The sequence below is a fragment of the Cynocephalus volans genome, chromosome 10 (assembly GCF_027409185.1).
Source record: "Cynocephalus volans isolate mCynVol1 chromosome 10, mCynVol1.pri, whole genome shotgun sequence".
Taxonomy (NCBI): domain Eukaryota; kingdom Metazoa; phylum Chordata; class Mammalia; order Dermoptera; family Cynocephalidae; genus Cynocephalus; species Cynocephalus volans.
Genome location: NC_084469.1, coordinates 7,025,156 through 7,051,155, shown reverse-complemented (window position 1 = coordinate 7,051,155; position 26,000 = coordinate 7,025,156). Strand labels below are relative to the sequence as shown.

Here is a 26,000-nt window from a genome sequence, read left to right as displayed (position 1 = left end):
CTAAATGTTGGGAAATTCTATTTTCCCATCCTTATTTTTGGAGGCATGAGTGAAGATGGGTTTATTTTGACCGAATGTGAAGACAATCATCATCAACATGCTTGCAGCATTTGCTGCCTGCTCCTCGGTGCTCGTCATTTTTCAGTTCCAGATGTCATTTGCATGGACCTGATGATGTTGAGTATGGGTATTGCAGAGGAATGATAGCTTCCCTTTCCTATTGAAACAGAAGCTTCAAAGAGAAAATTACAGAAGTGTTTGTTATCTATCTGCACAGGCCTGATACGAAATTCTCAGAGGGGTTTAAGATAAGCACAACTCTGTATGTATGCATCTATATGCTTTTTCTTCTGTATATTTCTATTGCGATCTTTGAATTTTGGTTTAAAATTTCTAATTTCAGACTTGTTGGACTCTGGCTAAAGGAGAATTGTTTTCAGAGCAATTCTAAAACTGCCTCCTGAAGAGTAGAGAATTCTCTCCTGTGGAATCATCTTTGCAGAGAACATGATGAAAGCCACCCATAGGATATGTTTAAAAAGACAAGATCAAGACCTTAAAGGTGTCCAGCAGAGAATAATCCCTGGTGCCCTCCAGAGGGGGGGTTAGATTGCTCAGTTTTTGGACTTTTTGTGTGTGTGTGTGGTAGCCAGCCAGTGGTACAGGGGTCTGGACTTTCCTTTTAAAAGTGTCTTCTTGTGGACTGTGGGCTAGAGGTATATTTTTGTTTTCTGTTTTTGTTTTTAACAAACTTTCTTTGGGGTTATTGCATAATTAATAGTTAGAGTAAGAAGACAAGGAAGGGCTGGCTGGTTAGCTCAGTTGGTTAGAGTGCAGCCTTATAACACCAAGGTCAAGGGTTCGGATCCCCATACTTGCCAGTCACCGAAAAAAGAGAAGAAAGGGAGAAAAGGTAGGGTGGCAAGATGGATTTATATCTTCTGAAAAAGAAGGGAACTAACATGCCACTTCATGCCACTCCATGTCAAGTTCTATATAGGATTTTTATATGAGTTTTGTTGACAAATATTTTTTAGGATTGATGAATAAAATTGTATACATTTAAAATGTATAATGTGATGACTTGATATGCATATGCATGGTAAACTGATTACCACAGTGAAGTTAATTAATATGTCCATACCTCAATATACCTTTTTTTTTTTTTTTTTTGGTGAGAATGCTTAAGATCTATTCTCTCAGCAAACATCAAGTAAACAATACAGTATTATTAACTATAGTTACCATGCTGTACATTAGATCCTCAGAACTTATTAATCTTATAGCTGGAAGTCTGACATATGTGTTTAATTATGGTATTAGCAAGAATAAAGCAGATTTTTCTATTTTACATCAACCAGATAGACCTGCTACTTTATTTGATACAGTTAAATTGAGTTCTTTTTCTGTAATCAACCCTCTTGAGATACATCTACTATTGGCAGAAGCAATACTCTTAGTATATATAAACTTATAAGATCATTTTTCTTCTTGACTAACAAGAGAAACCAGGAAACCAGGGCTTTTAGAGTATGTAGGGAAGGGAACTTCAGATCTGTGCTTGTTGGAGTGGGGATTATGGGAGAGGGAGGCGCAAAAGAGGTTTAGGTCATTAATTACACATTTTACCTGTGTAACAGTTAGCCTAGAATTGGCCTTTTAACTGCCACTGCATGACTAGTTTTTTTTGTTTTGTTTTGTTTTTTTCCTGGGCCAATAAATAAGAACAGCAATGGTTAGCAAAGTTCCTGCTGTTGTCATCATTAACATTTTGGAAGGAGGAATGTGTATGCTTGATTTTTATTGAATTAGAAGTTGGGTAATGATAGGAATTGGGGGCTAGAGCAGTGCCTCAAAAGAAGACGGAAAATTGCTCACTGGTTTAATGATTTAATTTAATTATTACCTATGTGTTGCCTTTTTCTGAATCTTTTAAAATCCTTGTAAGAATTTAATAAAAACTATAATCAAAAAGATGGTGAATAACAAATGCTGGCGAGGGTGTGGAGAGAAGGGAGCACTCCTACACTGTTGGTAGGACTGTAAATTAGTACAACCACTATGGAAAACAGTATGGAGGTTTCTCAAACAACTACAGATAGATCTTCCATACGATCCAGCAATCCCATTTCTGGGTATATACCCAGAGGAACGGAAATCATCATATCAAAGGGATACCTGCACTCACATGTTCATAGCAGCTCTGTTTACAACAGCCAAGATATGGAACCAATCTAAATGTCCATTGATGGATGAGTGGGTAAGGAAACTGTGGTGTATATACACTATGGAATACTACTCTGCCATAAAAAAGAATGAAATTCTCCCATTTGCAGCAACATGGATGAACCTGTAGAAACTTATGTTGAGTGAAATAAGCAAAGCACAGAGGAATAAATATCACATGTACTCACTCATATGTGGGAGCTAAGAGAAGAAGAAGGAAGAAAAGAAAGACCACAGTGGTGCATTGGTCTTGCCGAGGGAGAGAATGTTCCTTGGGCTACAAAGTGACATGGCAGGGGAAGGAGAAGGGGGAAGGAGGTTGGGTATAATTGGGTGGGGAACACAGGGTACAAATGCAATTTCTGGTAGTGGGTATGCTGCCAGTATGAATCTGGCCCTCACATCATGGGCACAAGGGATGACAATTAGCTTTGTATCTCATGAATATTCATAATAACAATAAAAAAGAATTTGATAAAAACTGTGGACTCTTTCCGGGGGGGGGGGATGATCAGATGCATATATATATATATATATACACACTCCTGAGAGGTGAAGATTAGGATAGGAAAATGTCGACTCTATTTAGTGGCATTGAGGTCATTATGTCCACAGCAAGAACTAAGGTGCAGTGGCCCTGAGCCTGACTGGAGTATGTTAAAGAGTGAGTGGACAGTGAGGCGGTAAAAGGAGCAAGTATAGACAAGGCTTTGAAAATTTCTCTGTGATGCAAAGGGAAACCATACAGCAGAGGGAGGGATGTGAAGCGGGTGAGGGAGGATTTGCTTTATCTTTATATGAGCATAAATGCTAATGGAAAGGGCCAAATTGAGAGGAAGAGTTTTGATATATGGGAGAGAAAAACTGATATAGAATAGTGTAAAGTTCCTGTGAAGGTAGCAGGAAGTGGGATCCAAAGTACAATAGACTTTTGTGGGTAACCACCATATGTAACATTGTTTCTGCGGGGAAATATGCAGTTTAGCTTCCAAATAAGTGACTTACAAATGATCTTTTCTACCACTGCTGTTTCATTAGTTTAAGACTTCAAGGGCTGTCGGTTTTGCCAGGCACTTCCCAAGATAAGAGGGGAGATGGAACGGTGCAGTGAACTGTGAGTCCCGTCCTTGGCTCGGGCACCAGAATGTTAGACAACCTTGAGTCAATTCTCATGCTTCACCTGTAAAATTAAGAATTTCGGCTCGAGAGGCATTCGAGGATGTGTTGGTGGCGTGGGGTTGGAGAGTGCCACCGGTAGGTATTGGGTGCCCGGGACCAGTGATGCTACTGGTCCTGTAATACACAGAACAGGTTGTCACAACAAAGAACTGTCCTGCTCAAAGCCTGCAGAGCACCTGATGAGAAGCCCTGGGAGACCCCTAGGTTCTGTCTTAGGACCTTTCCAGTTCTAAAGTCAAAATTATCTAAGGAATCGCCATGAGTAAAATGCAGCTTTTAAGCCTTTGAGAATGTTTCAAACCTCAGAGACAAGCCTTTTGTTTTTCTCAAAGTGAGTAGTAGCTTTGGCTGGTTACTCGCTGTTGGCAAGCTTTTTGGACTGGGTGCTGTAGCTACTGTATGCCAACCCGAATTGAGAAATACAGGTTTGACTTACGTCCATTCTTTTCCTTGTATTACAGGTACTACTGGGATTTTCAGCCCCAGGGTGAGTACTCTTTAGCCATGCGTGGTTTTATACTAAAAATGTGTAGATGGTGTTGTTTACTTTTGTATCTTCTATATAAGCTTCACCACAGAGTGGCATTAGCCATTTCTGAGTAAAGTTAGTGGAGTATTTAATTAACCTTCACCCTGCTGGGCCCCCTGCCCTGCTTTTTAGCTACAAGAGGTTCTGTGCTTCTGCCTTCTGAGTGGATTGTTGCTAGATTATGTTATAGAGCTAAAGCTATAATATGCTTTTATTCCTTGAGCTTTGTTAGATGCCCACAGGATCCAGTAACATTCAAATAAAATCATAGCCGAGTTCATAATAAAAACCTTGGGAGGGTTCCAACTCAGCTAATCTTTCATTTGCTGCAGAAATAAATTCCAGTATGTTACGTCCTGGATCACGGTGCCCTTCCACACAGCCTGCCTGTCTGGCAACAGAGAGATGTCAGAAGTGGAGCAGGGCTGAGACTCCCACTGGAACAGTGTTATCACATTCTAATATGAGCTTCACTGCAGCCTTGGTGCTTCTAATTGCTTTCAAACCATTGTTTTCCTGCTTTTGCTTGATGAACCCAGCATCTGGCGTGATTCTAAAAAGTACGACAGACAGCTGTGTGCAAAATTAAAAAAAAAAAAAAAAAGACAAGATTAGAACACATTTTTAAAAGGCTCAAAATGGAATATTTTTTCTGAATTCAGTTTGAGGGGGTGTCTTTAAAATACATGCCTTCCTTCTTTTTAGTTCTCTGGTTGAGAATGTCGGAAACATGATCCTGAATCTTAATTGATTATAAAAGGAGGGTTTTTATTTTCTCAGAGAATCACAGAGAGGTCTAGATCAAACTTGCAAATAGCTTTATGAACTATTTTGCTCTATAATTTTTTAAACCACTTGTAAACTTTTTCAATACTTTTTATTCTCCTAATGTTGTCAATGTACCTAATCTCATCAAGCAGTGGTACTGTAAAGAAATTAAAATTGTGAGTGATGATACTAGTTTTATTAAAATTTTTATTTTCCTAGCTCGTACTTGTTTCAGTGTATTTCAAGTCTGTATAAGGCTTTCTTTAAACACCAATAAGAAATAAAAATACTATATTTTTACTTTTTGACTCTTGTAAGTTAAAGTTGGAGTACTTATACTATTTTTAGTATTTTATGTGATATACACTATGTATATCACTGCCTTAAAGGATTTATAACTGAAAACATACATTGAGCAGTAGAGAACTATATGTAAAGCAGTTTGCTTTACAAAACATGAAATGCGTTATTCAGGGAATGAACCTATAGTTCGGGGTTTAACAGATGTTAACCAGAATCCACAGGGGGCAGAACATGATTGTGAACTGGCAGAAATGATTGAAACGGTGAGGGTAGAATTAATTACCTAAAGGAGAAATAAAGAATTAGTGTCAGAGATGTGGTATAATAATGTGTTGAGAAGAGAAAATAATTTTGGAGCTTAACACAAGAGACTGTGTGAGACTTAAAAGACAAAGGGCACATCTTACCAGATTCTTGTAATGGTGGAATTGCAGTCCTCTTCCAACACAGGGCAACTTCTATACACCATGTCTCTCTTAGAGACAGGGCAGAGGTAGGGCAGCCAAGGGGGCAATTGAAATAGTTTATTTAGGGCAGAAAACTGTATTTGCTTCACAGCAATGATTGAATATATGTAGCAAAATCTTTGCTCATTTAGAAATAAATGTAAGAGAAGATCAAGTAGGAAAGCCCATACTCTTGCCCCCAAGCTTGCTCCTTCTCATACAGATTTGAGGGAGGGGGTGATGTGGTGGGGAGCAGTGTCTCTTACCTTACCCTTTTCATCAGATCTTAGCTGATTGTGTGCTTCAGAAGCTGGTGGGGTGGGTAGGAGCAGTAACTGGTCTATGTAAGGTACGACAGGACAACGTAAGATTATGAAAGAATAGGAATATGGAAGAAAGAACAACTGACAGAATAATTTTAAAAGCCCTGAAAGTGTTGGAATGGAAGTGAGAAAAAACGGGAATGATGACTTCAGGCTTTCCTAGGATTTTTATCTGTGACAGGACCCTCTGTGCAGGAAGAGGATGAGATGAATTTGATTAACTCTTTGCATTTGCCTAAATACACACTTGTGTTTTTCAGGGTATTTGTACTATATCAGAGTCTGGTGCCTGGGAGGAAAATAGTCTTTAATTGTGAAAGATCCTTTATTTGTAGATCTTTTTAGTAGCACATATTTGAAAAAGAACACCTTTATGAAAATATAATTCACATTCCATAAAATTCACCCTTTTAAAGTGTACAAATCAGTGGTTTTTAGTATAGTTACTGAGTTTTGCAAGCATCACCACTGTCTGCTTTCAGGACATTTTCATCACCCCAGTGAGAAACTCGTGCCCATTTCAGAGCCCAAACTCTTCCAGAGTTCCAGAGCCCATACTCTTCATCACTGTATTTTACTGTCTCATTGCAAGGTTGTCGAGGATTAGTAGTAATGTGTGAAAGCATCTAACACAGTACCTGGATATAGTAAATAGTAAGGAAGTGTAGTTTCTATAATGATATTAATGGTAATTCTTTTCCTCACATTTTCACCCAAATTTTCTTATTTGTTCACTGTCAACTTTCTAACTAACTGATGGCTGTTTAAAAAGAAAGAAATATAGTAAAAAAAAAAAAAATGTAATCCAAAGAATGTATTACTTTAATCTAGAGGGGACAGAAATGGAAGAGCTCTTTTAATAAGTTGAAATGTAACTGGAGAACAAGGGAAAGGCTTTTTATTTTTGTTTTATAATAAAACATGATTGCTTTGGTAATTCAAGTTCTGCTTACTTAAAAAAAAAAAACCTTTTTTTCTACGCAATTTTTCATTTAAAGTTGTAAAGAAAAGCCATTGGAATCTTTATCATGGAACTTTTACCATTTCAGTATCAAATACCTAAGGTATGATATTGATCAGATGTCTAAACAACAATATTAGTTTTGCCCTTTAGATTTGATGACAATATCACTTGAAGTCATTGGGCAAACTGATTTTCTTCAGTTTGCTTCAGTTTCCCCTTTTATAAAATGAGTTTATTGGCAGCTTTAGTTTAATTAACCAAAATTTCAGTTTCAAGGTATAATGTTTATAATTCAAAATTTATTGCTATAAAACATCTTCACAAATATTAGATAGAATTTTTCACCATGAACACAGGGTCTAAAACAAATGATGCAATATTTAAATAAATATTTAAGAAAAACCATGGGAATATTATGAGTATGTATGAGGGTACTTCAAAAAGTTCGTGGAAAAATAGAGAAGATAACATGAATCTTTTCATGAACCCTTTGAAGTACCCTCATATAACAAGAGCATATTGTTTTGTCCAGTGGTCACTCACATTACATTTATGATAGTGGTAAATATGGGCCAGTGAAGTTTCTTGCCAGCTTGAAGATTCTTTGAGTATCTGCCTGGGTTTCTCAGAAAGTTTCTGAGAAAATTATCCAGTATATTTCAATATGAAAAATATCCACTTTGTGAATCTTAAAAATCTCATTTTGAAATGGCAATCCTATATCCCTTGTTAAAGTAAATTGATGCCTTAAAATATTGCTTGGCAAAAGCAAATAGTGCAAAGTGAATAAAGAGAATGTTATTATAAATCCATGTCAACTATAGACTAAAAGAGATTAGAGAGGCTCATCAATGAATGTGTGGACTTTATGTGCATCCTGAATCAAACTATAAAAAATAACATCTTTGAGAGAATTAGAAATTTGAACATTGACTGGTTTATTTTATGTTATTAAGAAACTACTGTTAATTTTTTACAGTGTGGCAATGATATTATGGTTAGATTTTTTGAAATGGGTCCTTATCTTAGACGGAGGTATGCTGTAATATTTAAAGATAAAGTGATATATGTCTGACAAATAATATGGGAGGGGTGAAAGAAATAAGAGTGGGGGTATAGATGAAACAAGAATGACCATAAATTGACACTTGTTGAAGCTGGATGATGTATACATGGGGGCTTAATTACACTGATTTTACTAATTTTGTACATGTTTAAAATTCTCCATAATGCAAAGATAAAAGAAAAAGAAATCCAGGTTAGGATTGATAAAAAACATGACACTGTTCTTCTGTTTCTATTGTGAGTCATACTACATTAATGCATAATCTTATGTATCTGGGCACAAAATACATAGAATAGGGAACTGTGTTTTTTTTTTTTTAATTGTTGTTTCATGTTAATGTTTTACGGTGGAAAGAGTGTGAACTTTGAAATCACACCTGAATTGGAATATCTTCTCTACCTTCGAGCTTTGTCAGCCTATATGAAGTAACGTAACCTCTCAAAGCATCAGTTTCCTCATCTGTAAAATTACACTAATAATACCTACTTCTCAGTTATTATGAGTTACAATGTGGTGATAACTTATGAGGAGTGCTTGCTACACTTACTAAAGTGGTAACAGTATTATTTTTGTGTCTCAAAGTAGGATCAGGCGTGTAAATGCACGTATGGAACTTTGATAATATATATTTCACATATCTTTCCATAAAATTCATCTATTTCAGCTGAACCCTGGTGTAGGGCCGTGTAACTCACCACATATATGTATGTAAGGTTTGCATTTATATGGTGTAAGTACAGGATTTTTATTAGTAGGCACTTCGGAGATTAGATTTATGAGCTTGTTGCTCTATAATGTCTGAGACATTTTGAATGAAAGCACAAATGTCACTTAACTTCTTGTCTCCTCCAGTCACGTACTTGGAGCATGTAGTTATGACAACTGCAAGAAGCAAAACATTGAAGCAGCAAAGAGACGCCATCTTTACACTAAAAAAAGGGGGGGTTCCCTTTGAAGTTGAAGAGAAGTGTTTTTGAGTTAATGGAGTGTACAGTGATTTTACTAAGTTTTATTTATGAAAATACTCTTTGCATTCATGCCAAAAGGTTTTAACACAGTCATAAGTAGGATTTATACAAAGAAACAGCCCAAATTTATGATGTGTTTGCAAATGTAAGAAAAAGTCTGAATTTACAATATTTGTAATTTATTGTTAAGTATCTTTCCATCACTATTTCTGGAATGCTAATATTTTACAAACATAAGCTTTGGTTATGAACCTAGAATATCCTAAACTATACTACTTTTTAAAAAGAAACATTACAGCCTGTTTTCCATGTCTTTAGGGGATTTAATAGGGGGAAATACAGAGGATGAATACTCCTGTCTTTGGCTTTGGCCCAGCCTTTTAGCATCAACAATCTTGACAGCTGCTTTTGTAGCTTGACTTCCTATAGGCATTTTCCCCCTTTCCTTACTTGCTACATTTTATACAAATTAATCTGTAGAAAGTAGATACACACACAAACTGTTTTTGAAGTTAATTACTGATTTTGATACCTTTTCAAATATTTTACTTCCTATATATCTACTGGTTGGGTTTTGGGGTTTTTTTTTTTTTTTTTTTTAGTGAAATAATGCATTTTAAAATTAATGCACTCATTGTTTTGCAACTACTGTAAAAGACAGCAAGATTTTAAACAAAAAGACTCACTTTTTTCTCTTTTAAAGTTAAAAATTTCTAAGATTTTTATGTCTTTCTAAAAATCCAGTTCTGGAGCAGATGATATTAAGACAGATGAGAAAGAACTGACTTTCATGCAGGTAAAAAAAAAATCATTGGAATCAGAGGATGCTGCTTTATACATTCCCTACACAATATATTATGTTCACTGTAGCATTGTTTGGAATAGCAAAGACTCCAAACAGCCTAAATGTACAGCAATAGGGAACTAGTTAAATAAATTATGCTACATCCATTTAATGGAATGCTATATAGAGTTAAAAGAAAATGGCACATAGATATGTGTGACATATCTGTACTTCTCCAAGTATTAATACTTCTCCAAGGAGTATTGTTAGTGAAAAAAGGCAATTTGGGCCAACAACATACAGTTTGTTTCTGTGTCTGTGTGTCTGTGTGCTCACACCTGCTTTTGTTTGTGTATAGAACATTTTTGGAAGAATAAATATGAATCTATTAACATTGGTAACCTCTGTTGAGGGAGATGTTGGTATGAATGGATGAGAGGACCTTTGTTATTTATATACTCTTGAGTACTATTTGAATTTTTACCACGTACATGAATTATTTTTTAACTAAAAAAATCCATTAAAATAAAAAATGAGATAAATGTACATGTGTTGATATGGAACAATCATCAAGATAAATAGGAAGAAAAGCTGGTTTCAGAACAGAAGAAATGCTACTCTTCCTTAAAGAAGAGAAAAAAAGACATATGCTACCCACACAGACACTTGTTATATTTAGATAGAAAATTCACAGAACACCCAAGAAACCTCACAATGGTTGCCTCTGGAGAGAAGGACCAAGAGAAAGTAAGGGAGATGAACTTTCACTGTATGCCTTTGGAATTTTTACTCTAGGCATGCTTAACTTTTTGATTCAATAAAGAAGCTTACAAAAAATAACCCTTGACTCAACATGGTAGTGAGCTCTTTTTCAGTAGAATCATGATTTGGTAGTTTCTTATCCACTCAAATTCCCCACACCCCTTTATTTATTTAGCTTAAAATATGAATTTATGTACAAGGCCCTGATGATGAGATAAAACACCTACATTCTCTGTTGCTTAATATTTGAGAACCAGCAGTACATAGGTGTCTTGAGTTGACTTATCCCTTAAAAGTCAATTTTAAGGGATAAGTATCATATAATAGCCATGGTAACTGATAATGAATACCTTTTCTTACCTTAGCTCAATCTTTTTTTTTTCCATTTGTAGTTATTAAAAGTTTACAGAACTTCTTTTTTTTTTTTTTTTTTGTGACCGGTAAGGGGATCACAACCCTTGGCTTGGTGTCGCCCGCACCGCGCTCAGCCACTGAGTGCACCGGCCATTCCTATATAGGATCTGAACCCACAGCAGGAGCGTCGCTGCGCTCCCAGCGCCGCACTCTCCCGAGTGCGCCACGGGGCCAGCCCAGAACTTCTGATTCTTATCTTCATGTAGATGGCAAGGAAAATCAAATAACTGATAAATTAATGACTGTTTATTGAAGTTTATTTGACTAGCCCAGGGGACTTATGTTGAGAAAAACATAACTTACAAGCTATTTTTCTTAGATAGTATTACCTCTGAATTAACATAGAAAATCAGATGAGAAGTACAGTTTCTGAAGATAGAATTTCAGCATAAGAACTAATGTTCATCAGGAATTTTGCCTCTAACAAATTTTCATGTTCTGAACACAAAATATTGAGAGAAAAGTGTAGTTAACTTTAATACAAACTTTTTTGGTTCTTCTACTTAAAATCTTTTTTTGTAAGTACGTTAAGCCTCCGAACTTGAAACCCAGTGAATTTGCTTGATATTTGGAGGCTATATAATGTGACAGGTGAGTCCAATTCTATTGGAAAGCATTAATTTTTCATTACGCTTCTCATCAACACATATTTCTCTGCTTGTTTGCCAGGATGGCTGGTACACAAGGAAAGGGACTGCTAAGTTATGGGTAAGGGTTTTATATGACATGCAAAATAAAGCTTCTAGTTACTGCTGACTCTTGTGAGGCAAACAGTGGAAGAACCAGTCTTGTGAGCCCTACTGTCCTGGTCAGCTGATGTGAATTTAACACACCCTTGCCAGCCTGAAAAAGTTCTTGATTACACTTTATCTCTAAAAGGTATTTTCCTAAACTTAAAAATGTGGTACCACTTACTCTTAAGATTTGTGCACTTTACTTGTGTTAGTGATACCTCAATAAAAAAGAAACAATAAATTTTAAAAATAAGGAGATGTACTCTTCCGTGTGAAACGTCTGTCCTGTGGCACCAAACATTGCATTGAATTCTTGACGGTGAGACATTTTGGCTGTTGATAATGGTGTTACGTACATGCTGTGATATAAATGTTGTTGCTTACGTGAACAAGAATCCTTGTTTGGGGTGGCGTGGGGCATACAGAAGCCAAGACTTTGCCATTGTAGCTTTAGTAATACTGGAGGTCTGCGCTACGCACAAAGAAGACTCGCTCTTTTTTCAGTTTGTTAAAAGCTGGTTCGTGTTATCAGGTCTGCTAATCTTACCCATAATCCATTCTTTATTGTGTATTGCTTTATTTTTACTCCTTGGACTTTTGTAAAGTTTTTCTTATATATACATTTAGCCTGAAGAACATGTAGTCTCATCCGTCTTTAGCAGAAGACAGTGGAATCCAACTAGCCTTATAGCAGTGGCAGTCCACCAACTGGAGCATAACAGATACTGGACTGCATCAGGATTATAAATGGGTACTACAGTCTACTACAGTTTGTTGTTTGGGAGAAAGGAAAGGGAAAGATGGGAAGAAAGGGCAAGATGAACCAATAGTAATAAAATTCCTACATCTATGTGACATATTTTGAAAGGATTTCCCTACTCTGAGACTTAAAGCATGATGGTACCAGAAAGGAAATTCATTGTTTAACCAAACCAGGACAAAGATGTATTTAGATATAGAACATGTTGGTTAGTTTTTGGTGAAGCAGGGTCATAATGCCCAGGATCAAACAGAATCAAATAGAAGGTGCTAGAAAAAATTCAATGTATCAATCTGACTAAACCCAAAGTAGTTGTATTAAATTTTGTAAGCACGAAATCCATGCCAAAAAGTGATATTTTAAAAATTACTACACAACACTATTGTGACAAATTTGAACTATGAATTGGACCACTTCCTTCTTAACCAAATCATTGATCACATTTGGCTTTGTCTGTCAATTCTAGTTTCCATACCTAATGTGACTACTACTAATAATAATTTATACTTTTCATTATAAACTTGTTTTACTGAAGTAAAAATACTAATTAATGTGACATATACCATAAATTCAAGTCATTGGCTGTCATTCAGTATGCATTGCCTTTGAGTAAGGGACATGATTTATAAAGCATGTAGATTTGGAAACTGTACAGCTCAGTGGATTAGAACAAGAGCTTAGTAATCAGACAAGGTGGGGTCAAAGCCTGACTCTGCCACTTATGAGTACTTATGTGACTTTGGGTAAGTTATTTAATCTCTGTGTCTCAATTTCAGAATCTGCATCTTTGGAATAATAATACTCATACATCACAGGATTATTCTGAGTATTAAATGAGATAGTACATGAGGAGCCTTAACCCAAAGCCTGTACCCAGTAAGAGTTCAGCAAGCTATTGTATTTTTATTATGATTATTACTATAGCTGACTTTCTTCTGTAAATCAAAACATGCTGAGAATTCAGTTGAATAGTTTCATAATAAGAATTAAGGACTGAGAATACAGTGATCCAAAGAAAACAGAACTATGAACCAATAATGCCAGATTATGATTGCCTGGTTGCCGTATGATAAATGCATTCATTTCACAATATACTCATATTTATCCACAATCTTCCAAATACCTCGGTTTACATGTTCTGAGTTCTGTCAAAATTTCACTTCTACTGAAAATATTCCAACTCAGCAGGTTCCATTTTCGTACCAGTTGAACAATAACAGCGGTAGATGGAATGCGTTAGTGTAAAGACAGAATGATTGCTGACAGGCCGTAATTTGCTTTATGAAGTGTGTGTTGTCGCATATACAGTTATCTGGTTTATATTTGTTGCTGCCAGTCTCGTTTGTTATTATCCAGGAGTTATGCCTTTATTGAAACCTAAGAAGGGTTAAAAATGTCAGTATTTTCTGAGAGGGAGGGGGAGGAGCAGAAGGGCTCCCACAGTGGATACTTTTCCTTTTTCTTTCTCTTTTCTTTCGTTCTTTTTCTTTTTTTAAAGAACTAGGATGATGCTACACGCTGCAGCTCACCCTACTGGTCAGAAAGAAAAACTGCAATACAAAGGGCCATTTTCTTGGAGGAGTGAGGGAGAAAAAAGAACTTTTCAATTGGCTCCCACTGACATTTTCCTGTCCAATCTACCACTGACAGATGTAGTTCATTTTGACAATCTTATTAAGCTATGCTGCCCTTTTAGTTGTTGGATTCACAGGTGTTGTCCTAGTGATTGTACAATGAGTGCCCAATCAGTCTGGTTCCATTTCTAATCATTTAGACTGTGTACCTCTCTCTGTAAATGTTCTCTCTAAAGATTCTTAAGAAGTCTGCTATTCTTAGCATGATTATATTATTAGTAAACAGTATTCTTAGCTAAAAAACTTAGGCTTAATTTACTTCTTGTACATTCAAGATCTAGTTGGAGTAACTTTTTAAAAGAGTGATAAATGGAAACTTTCTCTACCTGGCCTGTCATTTGTTCTGTGGACTTAATGACATTCAGTACTATTAAACTCACTGCCAGGGCCTTGGGGGAAAAAAAGAATATTTATACATTGAGTTATGGGTAGATGTAGAAGAAGAAAAAAAAAAAGAGAGATGGGCAGGAAGTCAGACTGTATAGAACAGAGAAGACTTTGAGACCTTCGCTATACATGGATTAATCACAAGAACTAACCAGGCAAATCCAAATAGATATTTAGAAATCGGTGAAGCCTCTAAGATGTTCTGTGGATAACACCGTACATTTTCTAATGCATGGGTATGTGCAAAATGATGTGTAACTTATAATGGAAGTGTTGACAGAACTTTAGCTTTGGTGTTGCAAATATGCTCTATAAAATATTTACATGCGAGTAACATTTCACGTATATGGTCACATCCGTACCCAACGTATTTCATTATTTGGTGTTAGATTCAGTAACTTAGGTGAATGGTTATAATAAGGAATAATAAGCTGCAGTTTTGCTAATCTTACTATAGTTCAGCTTTGGGAACTGCATTACCATTAAACTGGTCCATGAAAATTTGGCAATATTAATGCTATCAAGCATGAAAACTAACTGGATTTGGATCAGGGAGCTTTATTTATAGCATTTTAGTGAGGATTTATTAGTTTAAAGAAGGAGCTATGTGTGTCTCATGGTTTCTTATATATTAAATAGAGCAGGAAGTCATGTGTTCGCTTCCAACAGCAACAAAACTAACAAAACCCAAAAAATTTCAGACAATTTTACATTAACTTAAATTTTCTTATATTATCCAAAAATACTTGGTGGGATAATAGCAACCCTAGAAAAATTTTAACCACACCATATAAGCAGTTGATTGCAGATGTGAAGAGTCTTATACTATAGCTCACAATTAATTAGAAGAGAAATAACAGATGACATACTAACATGAGAAAAAATTGAGCCTTGACATGTTGAATAAGAAAACATATATTCATATGTTTTTTCTGTTATTTGTTGTTCTCATATTTTGTTGTATGTGCTTTTATTAATGCTTAAGTTGCTTTCTGTCTTTTTTCACGTCTTTCTCATTTCTTTGGTAAAATTGTCATTATGGCCTGTTTTTGTGCCTAAATAATACCTGCAAGTTCAGGACTAGATCGGTTTGCTGTGAGTCAAAATAGTTACAAGGGGAACATCATCCTGGTTCATTTTTCCCTCTGTTTTATTTGGAATTGAATTAGTAAATGAAAGTTTTTAGCAATTTAATTCACTTCTCCATAAAGTTTATGGAGCAGCAACAGCTGGTTGAATCCACGGCAGGAAAAGCCAACTTCTAGTAGCCAAGCTATTGTTTCAGAATTAAGGGGGAAAACTCATTAACTGTTAATGAAGACACAGGGAATAAAAACAAATAGCATAGAAACCCTAGAAAATAATTACCTTACACCTGACACAAAGCTGCTTTATCTTTATGTCCCAACCCTCAGAAATTCACAACTTATCACTCTGTGGAGCATGAATGAAATGGAGTTTGACTCTCAGAAAAGAATAATGAGAAATCATCCCAGGTATGGGCCCCTCAATAGGATACTCAGTGGAAAACATGCCATTGAATATACTAAAGAATGTTCCTAGCACCTGATTCTTATGACACTTAAGGTAGAGGAGCAAATTACCAGCTAATAGCAGGTGAACCTTTGATATAGTTTCCTCAGATCTTGTTTAGAAATACAAGGAGAAAGGACTGAAGGTAGTGGATGTAATTAATGGAGATGTGGTGTGTTAGAATATATATCTGTATAGAAACATATTGATTCTGAATGAGTTGCAGTGGGAAAGTGTCTCCAGCAGCAAAGGGCTTGTGAGAAAGCCACTCTACACAGATGGAGTTCTAAGCCCTAACTGTAGAGCTGCTGAGCGGAAATGTCTGTCACTATAGTCTGTGATCATTTATGTCTGATCCCACTGGACTACAGTAGTGACCACTTGGAACTGCAACTGTCAGAGCTGTAGACAAATCCAGAGAATACATGCAGTTATGTTTTAAGGAAAAATAATGTTCTAAACTTAAACAAATCCAAATGACCTCAGTAATTGCTGGTTCTTCTATAAAACTTTTCACCCATGCATCTTGAGTAGTTGTAATCATTTTAATTACACGGGAGTGTCTATTGATATAATGTTATAGGCTTGTTTCTGTGTGTGCCCAAGGGAGTTGGGCCACTTGATATGACACTAAAAACACTTATAATAACATCTCCATCATCAGGAACTAATTGTGCTTGAGTGTGAAGTATATTTTTAAATGTTTCCCCCACCACAACCATTTGTAGTATTGACCTAGGCTCTGGTTTGCCCCCATCGAGTTGTATTTCTTCATTGTTGCATACTTTACAAAGGCACAATCTCATATTTGGCACAGGAGTGGCTGTTAAAAGCCCACATTAGGTAACTATACTCAGAAACCATAGGAATTGTGCATAAGTGACTTTGTCATCTGAAGTTAGTAGATCAAGTGCCAAATCCAGGCAGGTGTTTTGGTTGAGAGTTTTTAAATGGAAGCTGTAAATAAAATGTGATATCCTGGATTGGATCCTGGAATAGCAAAAGGACATTAATGGAAAAACTTGTGAAATCAAAATATGTAGTTTAGTTAGTAGCAGTGTACCAATGTTATTTCTTGGTTTTGGCAGCTACACCTTAGTTATGTAAGAAGTTGACATTGGAGGAAACTGGGTGAAGGTATATAGGAACCGTCTTTACTACCTTTGCAACACTTACTAAATCTAAAATTATTCCAAAATAAAAAGTTTATTTAAAACAAACAAACAAACAAACAAATAAACAAAAAAGCCCTTTCTGACCTGCATATTAAAAAAAAAAAAAAAAAAAGCTTAGAATGCTAGAATGTATAAGAGTAGGTTTTTTCTTCTTCAGTGGTAGATTTGTCAAATTTCTGAAGCAAGCAGAAAACTTCGAGTCCAGAATGATAGTTGATAAATAATGTTCAGTATATCCGACAAATATTAAAATTTATTTGGCAAGCCAAGCTACTTCTTTTTTGTTATTATTATTTAAGAATTTTGACTTGGCTCTAAATAAAAATTCCTTTCAAACTTGCAGTTCACTTTCAGGTTACCAGCGAGGCAGTCCATTAGATCATGTTGATAATATAATTTCAGTGGATTTGCAGTGGTGTAAAATTTGAGCATTTTAATCCTCAGTCAGTATTTGAGGAATTTTCTGGTTGTTATGGAAAGTACACACTGCTGCTTTAGGCTTAACTATAGCTTTGTGTCCTGATCAGTAAACTAGTAAAGGAGAGCATTTCTTCTAACTTTGGCTAATGACTGCTGTGTAAGGTTTTTAAAAAATTTTTACTTTTCCATAATATACTCTGCAGTTTATTTCTAAAGTCCTATACCTACTGGCGTTCAGCCGAGTTGTGGACATCTACCTACCATTGAGCATTCAAAGAAGAGTCTATATGTGATCATCTAATTTATGGAAAGAAAAGGCTACAGCCATTCTCTTTTTATCATTTTACTTCCTCCCTATCCTTCTAATTTAATTGTAGGAAATAAACCTTTAAAGTGAGGCAATACAGATTCTATGTAGGTTGTTTGGTTTCACTGCTCCCTAGTTGAAATCCAGGGCCAAAACTCTACGGTGTTTACTGAGATTAGCATTGGTGATTTCCTTTGGAAATTAGTATTTGAGATGATATTAAATTCAGTTGAAAATCCCTTTTTCATGTTTGTGAAATGAACTAAGCAGCTGTTGGTGTCCTTTTATCAGCAGAATGTACCTCTGTTTGGGGGATTTTAAGGAAAGCCATTTGCAATGCAGAGCCTTTCCTTCCGGTTTCTGAATGAGCTAACGTCTTCCATCTGAACCTTTTAAAGTATCATAATAGCATCGGCCACTTCTACAAAATACAATCCAATGTATGTTGAAAACACCCAAAAGGGATTAGCATTGTTTTAATTGCATAATTCAGTATTGTATATACATTACCTTTTATCAAAGCCATTTTACAGAACAAATATTACCTTCTTAGGGCTTTTAGAATTCCTAAGAGGTTGGTTGCATAGGCTGTAAACTAGAATTACAGAGAGAGAACTTTGTTAAGGTTGCAAAACAAGTACTGATTTAAACAGGAATAGAATCCAGAAAAGTCTAGATTTTTACTTCTTTTATTTTTACTACTTTTATTTTTCAGAGAAGGAAAGACATATTCTATTTCATTTGGAAATATAATGAAGAAGAGGCATTCAGGGTAAAGGTTGTAATTAATGGAGATAGTATATCTGATTATGAATTTATATAGCTATGTTTTCACTTTAAGTGTGATATGGAGAAGTTTCTCTCTGGTAGCAATCTGTCTTCCCACTCCAAGTTAACAGTTCCTAAATTCCAGCGAAAGAGTTACTAGAGTGGAAAATTTCCCATCCCGGTAAGTTGGTTCTTGAATTTATTTGTTTCTTGTATGCTAATGATAGTGACCATGTTCAAGCAAAAGTTACATCCTTTTTTGTGAATATCAGAAGATGTCTGCAAATACCGTACCTTTATAAAAATGTCTGAAGGGTAACCTTGATCTCTTTCTTTCTTGTCCCTCAGGGGGAGACCTTGGACAAGACAGCTCTGAGGAGAATCACAGTGGAACTCACGGCCCATCCCTCGTATCAGATGCACCCTTTTTATCAGATTATCAGGATGAGGGTGAGTGTCGTCTTTCTGGACTTCGTGTGACCGTATTTTGTTACTTTTTGTCCTGGTGTCTGCCTTTTGTCATTTTGCATGCAGCAGCCTTCAGTGGGTTCTCTGTATTGATAATCACTCGCTTGCAAAGAACAACTATTTCTTCCATGGCGGTGCTGATCCCCCTGGGTAACTCAGTACTGCTGACGTTAATGTCTTTAGGGAAACGCTGATTCCATATTGGAGCAGGAAGACATCCTTACTGATCTTTTTATAAAAACTGTGGCTCAAACGCTAAGAGGGCGTTTTAAGATTGCAGGGCCCAGTTGACCATTCTTTTGGGTTTCTTAGCTTCACTGAGTTGCATGGGAATTGGAGCTTTCATTTAATGATTATTGGATTATTAATTATGGTGGATCATTTAAGACGCTTGAGCTCATCATATTATAATAAGGTATCACCTGTGCCTCTCACATAGCCCTGACCATACTGGCGTGGTTCAAGGGGGAGGGAAAGCCCCAAAACCACAGTGCAAATCTTCCTCGAGTGTCAATTTTACTTGAATATTTGGAAATAGGAGGGGTTAAATAATTCAACTGTTGCCAGCATTTTTATATTAAAAATACAATGGTACATAACAGAGTAGAATGCAAAATATACACAAATTTTTAAGATAAGATACATGAATAAAAATATTTGGGCCTGGTAGCTTCCAGTTTCTGGCATGGGCCCAGATTTTCCAAGTGGCAGGGATGGCTGTGCCTCTTCTGGCATCTGGCCACTCGAGCAGAAGGCTTCATCATCATGGATATGCCTGGTTTTCTTATCAGAGTCTCTTTCATGGGGTAAAAAGGTAGAGATGTTACTGAACTGAACATTAAATTGGAAACATATTATTCACTTAGGGATTGGGAATAAAGTCAATAAATTATTCTTTATTTCTCTTTATTAGTCTGTAATCTTTCCATTTTTTTTTTCTTCCAAATTTCAAGGGATCATAATCCTTATTTCCTCTCTTTTTTTTACTTTATTCATTAGTTATTTCATTTAGCCTTTCTGGTGATTTATATTTTCTCCCTTTCATTGAAGTGATAATCTTCACATCACAATTATGGGTTGAATCTCACAGAAAGATTTTATTTTGCTTGAGCTTTGCATACTAGCACAATTAGTAACACCCAAGTTTTAAAAATTGAGCCTTGCAATGTAGGAATCTGTATATTGTTTCAGGTATTACACTAAAAACATTTTTTTGGATTGAAAGCTTAATAATTACATTGGTAGCTGACTAATAATTATAGAAAATTAACAGTGCAAAACATGAAGAAATCAACCTTTCATGTGTTTTTTATTAACCTAATGCTTGGCAGAATTAGAACAATAGTGCCTCATCAATCCATAGGTGACTTATTCGGTATTTCTAACTTTCCCAAACACAGCTGAGAACACAATAAGTAAGCCTGAAAGACCTCTAAGTGGAAATAGAGATTACTGAGTTAATACCTATGTACTTCATTCTCAGGAGAGTCCCTGAGGCCCATACTGGGGAATCCTCTTCTTACAAATTTCTAACCATTACAGTGTTTTGCTTTTTCAGCCTGTAGTAGAATAAAGCTTCAAATTAGAAGAAAGTGTACTGTAAAGGCATCAATTAACAAATAACATTGAGGTAAGAAACAGGAAAACAATTAAAAATTTATATAGAAAACAAAATCTATAAATAAAATTTATATAGGAATTCAAAAAACCATAGCAGTCTGGGGCCATTTTATATTGTATAAAGAAATGGTCCAAGCCCTCTCCTAATATCTCAGTACCTTAATATACTAAAACTTTTTTAGCTAGCATTTATTGAGCACTTACTATGTGCCTTGTATCTGTGTTCTAAGCACTTTGCATGCATCATCATTTAATCTTAAAAGGTAGATATTAGGATTATTCTCGTTTTACAGATAAGGAAACTGAGTCTCAGGGAAGTTAACTTTCCTAAGATCACACAGCTAGTAAATAGTAGTGCCAGGATTTATGGCTTGGTCTAGAACCTCTGCTCTTAACCACTCTGTTTACCACCTTTGCCACTATTCTTATCTGTGTTATCCAAAAAAGTAGATTCAAAAGGTGGAAAAATGTGTTCCAGACATTTTGGCTAAGACTATACAGATAGAAATAATATGTTTAAAAATTTTTCATTAAAAATAGATGAATTTTTTTTAAAAATTGCGTTGAAAGAGGTAAACCTAGTGTCTGGGGAATTCTATAGGGGAAAAAATTTGTTCCGTAATGGTTTCACATAAGAGAGGAGTTAATTATATTAGTAATATTAAATTCTTAATAGATTTTTGTTTTTAATTCTGTGCATAAAAGAATTCTCAAAGTCACAGTCAATGGTAGAGGTAGGAATAGACCTATTTATGTGTTGAAAACTGATTTAAGAACAATGTGATAATGTTTAAATATGAGTTTCTACAAAGCCTTGAATCTGGCATAGTGCCTGAGTGCCTGATCACAACAGACACAATAAATGTTTGTTTCCCTCCCCTTAAAATTAAAGATATATACATTTCCTGTGAAATTAAAGAGAGGGTTATAAAGGTATTGAAAATTTGAGTAAACTCTATATCCTGTTTAATTAGAGTTTACCATTATAAAGGATAGTAATATTTGATATTCTATTTATTCATTATTTAACAAATACTTACTTAGAGATTCTAAGGTAATACCAAGGCACTGTGCTAAGTTGCATGTGAAATACTCAGTGAAAAAGCAGGCACAGTCCCTGCCCTCATGGAACTGACCATCTCATTGGGGAAACACTATTAATAAGTAGACAGTGAACAAATGTCTTCATTTGCTGGCGAGATAGGTAAGGCAATTCTTTAAGAAGAAAAGATACTCTCCTTTAACCTTCTCTTTAGTGACAGTTACTTTTAGCTTTTGGAATTTTATCTTTATTAGTAAATGTCAAAATATTTCAGTTTTGTTATCGTCCACCCCCCAGCCAGGACAGTGTCCTAAACTTACAATTATAAAAGAATACACGGTCTGACCCATCTGCTCTTAAATTTAGTGATGAGAAGCAATGACCATGGTGCGTGTCCTGTCCGAGTCATGCCTTTGTGAAAACTACAAAGAGATCTAGAAGAAAATAGAAACTTGGCCAGGTGCACAGCAAAAAATGAAAACCAAAGTTACAGGCTAAACCATGCATAAAAATGAGAGCACACTGCTACGTAACCACAATTCCTTCTCCTTTTCTTTTGTAAATGTCCGCAATCCTAAGGCAGGCTATATCCTATGGAGAGATACCAACAAGAGCATAGCCCCACCATTGGGAACGAAAACTTGCTACAAGAAATAACATTTAGATTTCTAGACTAAAAGCATAGTTTCTATCATATGAAGGAAAAAAATTATTAGGAAACATTCAATGCAATAATTGTACAGAAGCCAGACGATTACAAAGCTCAAGATATGATTGCTTTCAGATTCCAAAATATAAAAGGATCTTAATGTGTCTATAAACTTATTTTGTTAGTGTAAGTTATTATGAAAAACCCATGTGTACATACATTTTTTTAAAAGGAGGGTTGGGGAAAGTGATTTTTCTATAAACAGAGTATAGTGACTCCTTCTGGAAGAATGAGAAAAAATAAAATTACTTTAGAAGAAACCTAAAGTATGTAATAATGTATTACTTGTTATATATTATTGCATTCTAATTAAAGAAAAGGTGGCAAATGGATGTTGGACAGAAACATTGTAAGGAAGTGAGAATGTTTTTAAAGCTTATTTTTGTATCAAGATGTTGAAGGTTAGAGAAGGTTCTTATTCTTCAGCAAAATGAGAAACAGAATTGGAAAACTAAAGACCTGTAACTATCATTGGAGAAGAGAATTAATGACTAGCTGAAAAGGCTGTTGTTGATAAATTTATTAATATACTTATTGATACAAAGGAAATTGCAAACCTGTTAATGTACCAATAATAGACATTTTCAACTCCATGCCTTTTCTAAAAGGTACATTCAAAATTATATAGAATATTCTGGAAATAAAGAAAATCAGCTTTCTACAGTGTTATTTTTAGCATTTTTTTTTTTTTTTTACATTTCTGTATTCATTTTAATTCTCAAATATAAGTCAGTTTGGGATGTAAGACTATGGTAATAATAGACTAGCTTTTGTTGATCATTGTGGGTTTTTCTTTTTATAATAATGGGGAAAAGACATTCGATCTGAATGTATTTTAAACATAACTATTTCAGTATTGTGAAATCAAATAATGGTTTAATTTATTAATTAGATCTTTGTGGTTAGAATTCAAGTTTGTCTTAAATTTCATTGTGCCAAACTTAGAATCATGGAATCTGGGAATTGGAAGGAATGGTAAAGTTACCTGGTAACGGGAAGTATTTATTGCTTACTGTGCAGTACTAAGTGCTTCTTGTGGGTTATCTCATGTAGTTTTCAAACCAGCTCCGAGAGGAAGGTGCTGTTATCCCCATTTTACAGGTAAAGAAATGAGGCATAGAGAAATTAAGTGGCTTGGCAAAGGATGACATATCTAATCCATGTGAGGGACTGGGATTCCAATAGATTCCCAAGCTGCTGCTTTTTCAAGAGCTCGGTTTGATGTTTGTCCTCTGTAGATACCCACTTTTATGGGCTTTATAGCTCATTCCTTATTGCTTTTTCCCCACTGAATATAATGTTGATTTTTAAAATAAATGTGTTCAGAGCTAAAAACTATTCTCTAAATGCAACTTCGACACCATCCCAGAAAGTTTGATATGAACTGCTTCATTATAATTCATCATTCCATTCTGTGTTTTGTAATTTCCTTTTTGATATTCTTTTTAACCTATGTGTTTTTTAGAAGTGTTTTTTGTGATTTTGTTTTAGTTTTTATTTTGATTCATTTTGTTGTAGTTTCTAGAAATTTATTACATTATAATCTAAGAACACGGTCCATATTGTTTTGATTCTTTAGGCTTTGTTGAGACTTCCTTTGTGGCGTAGTAATGATCAGTTTATGCTTATGTGCTATGTGTACTCCTGAAGTATTTACCGAATACATTCTTACTGCTTTATATTTGTCAATAGTATTCTTCAAATCTTTTATATTCTAGATTTTCTTTTATCTGCTGAAAGGATTGTGTTAAAATCTTCAATTGTGGCTGTAGATTTAGCCATTTTTCTGTGTTTTGTTTTATGTTTTCAAGGTCGTATTATTAGGTCCTTATAAAGAGCTCTAATAGTTTGAAAAGGTTTCCTCTTAATGAGCTGAAATACTGTCCCGAGAATTTCCACTTATTAAGATAGTTTTGTTGTCTAAATCTATGAGAGCACCCCCCGATAGACTGTATTCTCAGTAAGTATAAAAATGTTTGTTCACAGCAGTTTGAGATCCCTGTAGTCGTGAGCCATGGGTAAGGCCCGATTTTAGTGTATGCATTATTTCACAGAGTAAATAAACTGTGCTTCTTACAGTGTTTACTGAGGTACGTGAGTTAGTGATGCGGGGATTAGAGGTAAATGACCTCATTGATCAGGATGACTCTTAGGTGGAATCCTGCTGACAATTTTGGAGGAAAATGTGCATATTTTAGGGTTGTTTTACTTGGAATGTTAGAAACCTATTGCAAGTTCATCGATACCCTAATACTAATAATACCTAGTACCTTAGTACCAATAGTACACCAGTGGATTGAAAGAATTAATGGCCTAAAAAAGTGAGCCATTTGCTTCCTTCTCACTGATAGAGTCAAGTTCATTACTTCCTTCATGGTATTTTTAAAATATTACATAAACTATGTGAACATATTTAGAGTTTTTAGTTCCTTTGTGTTCTATGATATGAAGATAATGAAAGTGACTCAAGACAGTCTCTCTGCATCTATGCCTATGAATAAACATACATGCATACATACAACTCAGCCTTTATCTCACTTTCTTTTTATTCTTCAGACAATTGCTTTCATCTTTGTTGTCAGCTAGAAGGTATATTTTGTTTTAATAAGGCACATGACTCCTCTCAAAACTAATGGAAGGTATATATGTGTGTCTAGTGGTATGCACTGTGGAAGCACATAAAATTTGTTTCCATGTCTGTGTTTTGGGGGGCCAAAGAACAAATTCTATGGGAAAAAAACAAAAACCAAAAAACCCTTTTGTGAGCATGGTGGATTTCTGAACAAGTTTTTGTTAGCTTCAGGTGAGTCCATCAGATTTCAGATCATTGGAGAAATTAAGGACTTGGTGTTGAGTTAACTGTGATAAGGGTAAGTAAACTGTCACTCAGGATCGCAGTGACCTCCTTCATGAAGATAAATGTCTTATTAGATCTAAGACATCATGTCGTTTATATAGTCTGGTATAAATCACAGATGAAGATGACAAACTGGGTTTCGAAGTTGACAGTAATTTATATAACTTAAACAAATGATTACCAAGGATTATACATGTTTTGTGAAGAATTAAAAAACAATAACAATTATCTGTCTATGAACGACCCATTTTTCATCCTTCAGCTCAGCATGTTGAGCTATTGGTACTCATTTAAACTCTAACCTTCTGTCCAGTGCCCAGTAAAGCGCTCTCACATGTGTTGATTGCTAAATATCTTCCACACTGCTTCTTTCCCTAAAACAAACTCCTTGTAAATTTAACTCGTTTCTACATAAGATTATGGAATTTTAGAGCTGGAAGAGACTTGGCAATCATCTAGTTTCTCTTTTACCAAATAGGAAACTAAATTTTAAAGACACTAAGTGTCTCAGTCCCAGGTTAGCAAGTGACAGAGCCAAGACGGCAGACAAGACCACCTCGCCAGGAGTGGCCCCTCTGGCTCACACAGTGTGTTCCCTCACCTGTGTGACCTCAGCATGCTCCTCAGTGCGGCACCCACACAGCTTTGCAGGAGGCCTTTTGCTCTCAAGCTATTTCTCACAAGTTTCAGTCAAGTTCTTCAGACATGTGCATCTCTCTTGCCTACATATGTCCTTTTTTCCAGGATGATTTGGGAATAGTACATTTTTTAAAGAATTTCAAAAGGCTCTATAAATGCTAACAGTTATAATTATGAAAAACATATGAGAGTACTTCTAAAAGTTCATGGAAAAA

The 26,000-nt window shown here is 35.4% G+C and overlaps 1 protein-coding gene across 1 annotated transcript in view; it reads left to right on the top strand.

Annotated features, from left to right (window-relative positions):
• The window catches only part of SKAP1 (src kinase associated phosphoprotein 1), a 232,848-nt gene that overhangs the window by 30,980 nt on the left and 175,868 nt on the right, over positions 1 to 26,000 (top strand). Inside the window, exons 3-4 of the mRNA XM_063108974.1 lie at positions 3,867 to 3,892; positions 18,799 to 18,900. Of these exons, the coding sequence (XP_062965044.1) occupies positions 3,867 to 3,892; positions 18,799 to 18,900 (128 nt within the window). The remainder of the gene's footprint in view (positions 1 to 3,866; positions 3,893 to 18,798; positions 18,901 to 26,000) is intronic.